This window comes from Colobus angolensis, unplaced genomic scaffold (assembly GCF_000951035.1).
Source record: "Colobus angolensis palliatus isolate OR3802 unplaced genomic scaffold, Cang.pa_1.0 Scaffold25, whole genome shotgun sequence".
In the NCBI taxonomy this organism is placed as follows: domain Eukaryota; kingdom Metazoa; phylum Chordata; class Mammalia; order Primates; family Cercopithecidae; genus Colobus; species Colobus angolensis.
Window position 1 is genome coordinate 1,703,377 of NW_012115710.1, and position 3,744 is coordinate 1,707,120.

A 3,744-nucleotide genomic window follows, 5' to 3' on the forward strand; every position below is an offset into this window, starting at 1 on the left:
TCTCCTGTCTCAGCCTCCCGAGTAGCTGGGACTACAGGCGCCCGCCACCACGCCCGGCTAATTTTCTGTATTTTTAGTAGAGACGGGATTTCACTGTGTTAGCCAGGATGGTCTTGATCTCCTAACCTCATGATCCACCCGCCTCGGCCTCCCAAAGTACTGGGATTACAGGCATGAGCCACCGCGCCCGGCATCCTACTGATTCTTTTCAAGAGACCACAGTGAAAGGTCGGTCAAGAAGTCACATGAAGTGATTTCAAAGTTGAGGATGAAAGTCATAAAATGTAAAGTAGCCTTTCCAAAAAACCCCATATGATTATGTTTTTTAATTGCCTGAATATAACTGACCATTTCCACATGCCCTTGGACCTGTGACATACATCACATCAAGAGATTCAACATATTTGGAGCTGTGATTTTTCTGCAGAATGCAATATCATACATATTGGAGAACTAGAGCCTGAGTTAGCGCTTGTGTAAATCTTATGTTCCATAGTAATGATCCTTGAATAATAGCCTCAGCACACACAATCCATCTGTGTGGTTTCATCCAAGATGTATATCTAGTCATCTGGCAGGCCTCAAGTGACCCGTGTCATACATACATTGCTATGATTTCTCTTTAGTATGGAATCTCTGAGGTTGATTAATGCTAGATCTCAGGATGAAGAGTTGCCATACTCAGTTTGTAAGAACTCTCTCATGAATGAATTCTCTCATGCTGTGCAAAGTGTCAATTATTACTAAAGATCTTGCCACACACATTTCATCTGTACGGCTTCTCTCCAGTATGGATTCTGTGATGATCTGCAAGGTTTGAATTTTGAGTGAAGTCCTTACCACATTCGTGACATCTGTAGGGTTTCTCTCTAGTATGAATTCTCTCCTGTTTTGTTAGGTATAACTTGTGGCTGAAGACCTTGCCACATTCATTGCATTTGTAAGGCTTCTCTCCGGTATGAATTTGCCTGTGTCGCGCAAGGTGTGAATTGTGACCAAAGACTTTGCCACATTCACTACATTTGTAAGGTTTCTCTCCAGTATGGATTCTGTGATGATTTGCAAGGTTTGAATTTCGAGTGAAGTCCTTACCACATTCATTACATCTGTAAGGTTTCTCTCCAGTATGAAATCTCTGATGATTGCTTAGGGATAATCTATGCCTGAAGACCTTGGCACATTCTTTACATTTGTAAGGTTTCTCACCAGTATGAACTCTCTGATGTCGTGTAAGGCATGAAAGTCGACTAAATACCTTGCCACAGTCACTGCATTTGTAAGGTTTCTCCCCAGTATGTATTCTCTGATGTTGTGCAAGGTGTGAATTGTAACTGAAGACTTTGCCACATTCATTACATTTGTAAGGTTGCTCTCCTGTGTGCATTCTATGATGATTGGTTAGACAAAACTTGTGCCTGAAGACTTTGCCACATTCTTTACACTCATAAGGTTTCTCTCCAGTATGGATTCTTTGATGTCTGGTAAGGTGTGCATTTCGATTGAAGACCTTGCCACATTTATTACATTTGTAAAGTTTCTCTCCAGTGTGAATTACAAGATGAGCAGTAAGGCCTGAACCCCCTGAAAATGCTTTGCCACATTCCTTACATTTGTAAGGTTTCTCTCCACTATGAATTTTCTGATGTCGTGCAAGGTGTGCATTTCTATTGAAGACCTTGCCACACTCATTACATTTGTAAGGTTTCTCTCCAGTATGGATTCTGTGATGATTTGCAAGGTGAGAATTTTGAGTGAATACTTTGCCACACTCATTACATTTGTAAGGTTTCTCTCCAGTATGGATTCTCTGATGTCGCGCAAGGAGTGAAATTCGATTGAAGAGCTTGCCACATTCATGACACTTGTAAGGCTTCTCACCAGTATGAATTCTTTGATGCTGTACAAGGTTTGAACTGTTACTAAAGACCTTGTAACATTCATTACATTTGTAAGGGTTATCTGCAGTGTGGATTACTTGATGGTTAGCAAGGCTTGAAGACACACTAAAGACTTTGCCATGCTCATTACATTCACAAGGTTTTCCCCTAATTTGTGCTTTTTGTTCTTGTGGGAGAAATGGAGAATCATCAAAATCACTTCTATATTTATTTAAAATGTGAGATTTGACAGTAGAATAAATTTTTTGAAGTGGTGAAACTAAGGAATTGTTGTTGATAGGTTTTTCGACAGCTTTACATCCAGAAATATTCCTTTCAGCTTGAAATACCTGCAGTTCACTCAGATGTAACTGAAAGGTTAATCCAAGTTGATTTTTAAGAGATTTGTTTTCTGTATTGCTTCCCAATTTTGAGCTGCTCTCTAAAAAAGAAAGAAAAAAGTGGAACTTCAACCCATGACAATGGCATGTTCAGTGTCTGACAGGGAGCCCAGATTCTGCCTCACCTGACTCAGACATTGGAAGGAATATGAGCATACTGTGTGTATCATGCTGGCAGTACAGAAAACAAAAGGGATGGAGGGATGCATTAGAGCAGTGGGGAAACTGCAGGAGTCAGGTGGATTATGGGTAAGTTTGAGAGAGATTATGAGCAGAGAAATACAACAGAAATTGAAAGCTTCTGAGAAAAAGCAGGGATGCGCCTCTTACAGAAAATCAGAAATTTGAGATCAGCTGTACAGTCATTAGTAATAGTACTTCCACAAGCCAGAAAAAAACACATCCCCAGAAAAGGAGTCACTGTTCCTACACCCTTTATAGCAGGCTAATTAGTAAAGGTATCCTCCTGCACAACTCTTATATAAAATACCTGCGAGAAGTGGTGGCTTTACCAAACCTAAACCAAAAATTATGAGGCCTACAAAAAGACAGGGAAATATGGCTAAAATTATGATCAATCAATCTCCACAAAACAAGCCTAAAAATAGGCAGCCCTCTGAATTACTTGATGGATATTTAAAGCAACTGCCTTAAGATGCTTAATGAGCTAAAAAAGATAACAGAGATAGATAACTAAAATCTGACAAACATTACATGAAAAGAAAAAGAATATCAATCACAGGAGAAACTACTAAAACCAAAAGAACAGAAATTCTGAAGCTGAAATATGATAACTGAAGTAATAATTCACTAACGGATTCAACAGTAGACTGCAAAAGGAACAGAAAACAATGAGCAAACTGAAAGATACATTATTCAAAAGAATCAGCTCCACAGAGCAAAAAGAAAAAATGATGAAGAAAACCAACCTTAGTACATTTTTGAGATACTATCAGGTGAAACAATATACAAACTATTGGAGATTCACAGGAAGACAGAGGATTCGAAATCACCACTGTAGAAATAATGTTCAAACATCCCCAATCTAAGGAAATAAATGAATATACAAATTCAAGAAGCTTGACCATGCTAACTAAAACTAACCCAAGGACATTCACACAGACATACTATAAAGAAATTATCAAAAGTCAGAGACAAAGAAACAATCTTGATAGTAGCGACAAAAAAAGACTTGTCATATAAAGGGAAACTGTATAACATTATGTATATTCTTCAACAGAAACTTTGTAGGCTAGAAGGCAGTGAGAGGATATGTTGAAAACATTTAAAGAAAAAAATGGCAAAAATACCAAGAATACTATATTTAGTAGCATTCACCTGCAAAAATAAGAAATGTAGATGTTCTTAGAAAATGAAGAGGCTGGGCGCGGTGGCTCAAGCCTGTAATCCCAGCACTTTGGGAGGCCGAGACGGGCGGATCACGAGGTCAGGAGATCGAGACCATC

At 38.9% G+C, this 3,744-nt stretch overlaps 1 protein-coding gene across 1 annotated transcript in view; it reads right to left on the bottom strand.

Moving 5' to 3' along the window:
• Positions 1-299: 299 nt before the first annotated feature.
• The window catches only part of ZNF880 (zinc finger protein 880), a 25,061-nt gene continuing 21,616 nt past the window's right edge, over positions 300-3,744 (bottom strand). Inside the window, exons 4-5 of the mRNA XM_011946202.1 lie at positions 1,340-2,319; positions 300-1,255 (exon numbers count right to left, since the gene is read on the bottom strand). Coding sequence (XP_011801592.1) covers positions 767-1,255; positions 1,340-2,319 — 1,469 coding nt within the window. The 3' untranslated portion in view covers positions 300-766. The remainder of the gene's footprint in view (positions 1,256-1,339; positions 2,320-3,744) is intronic.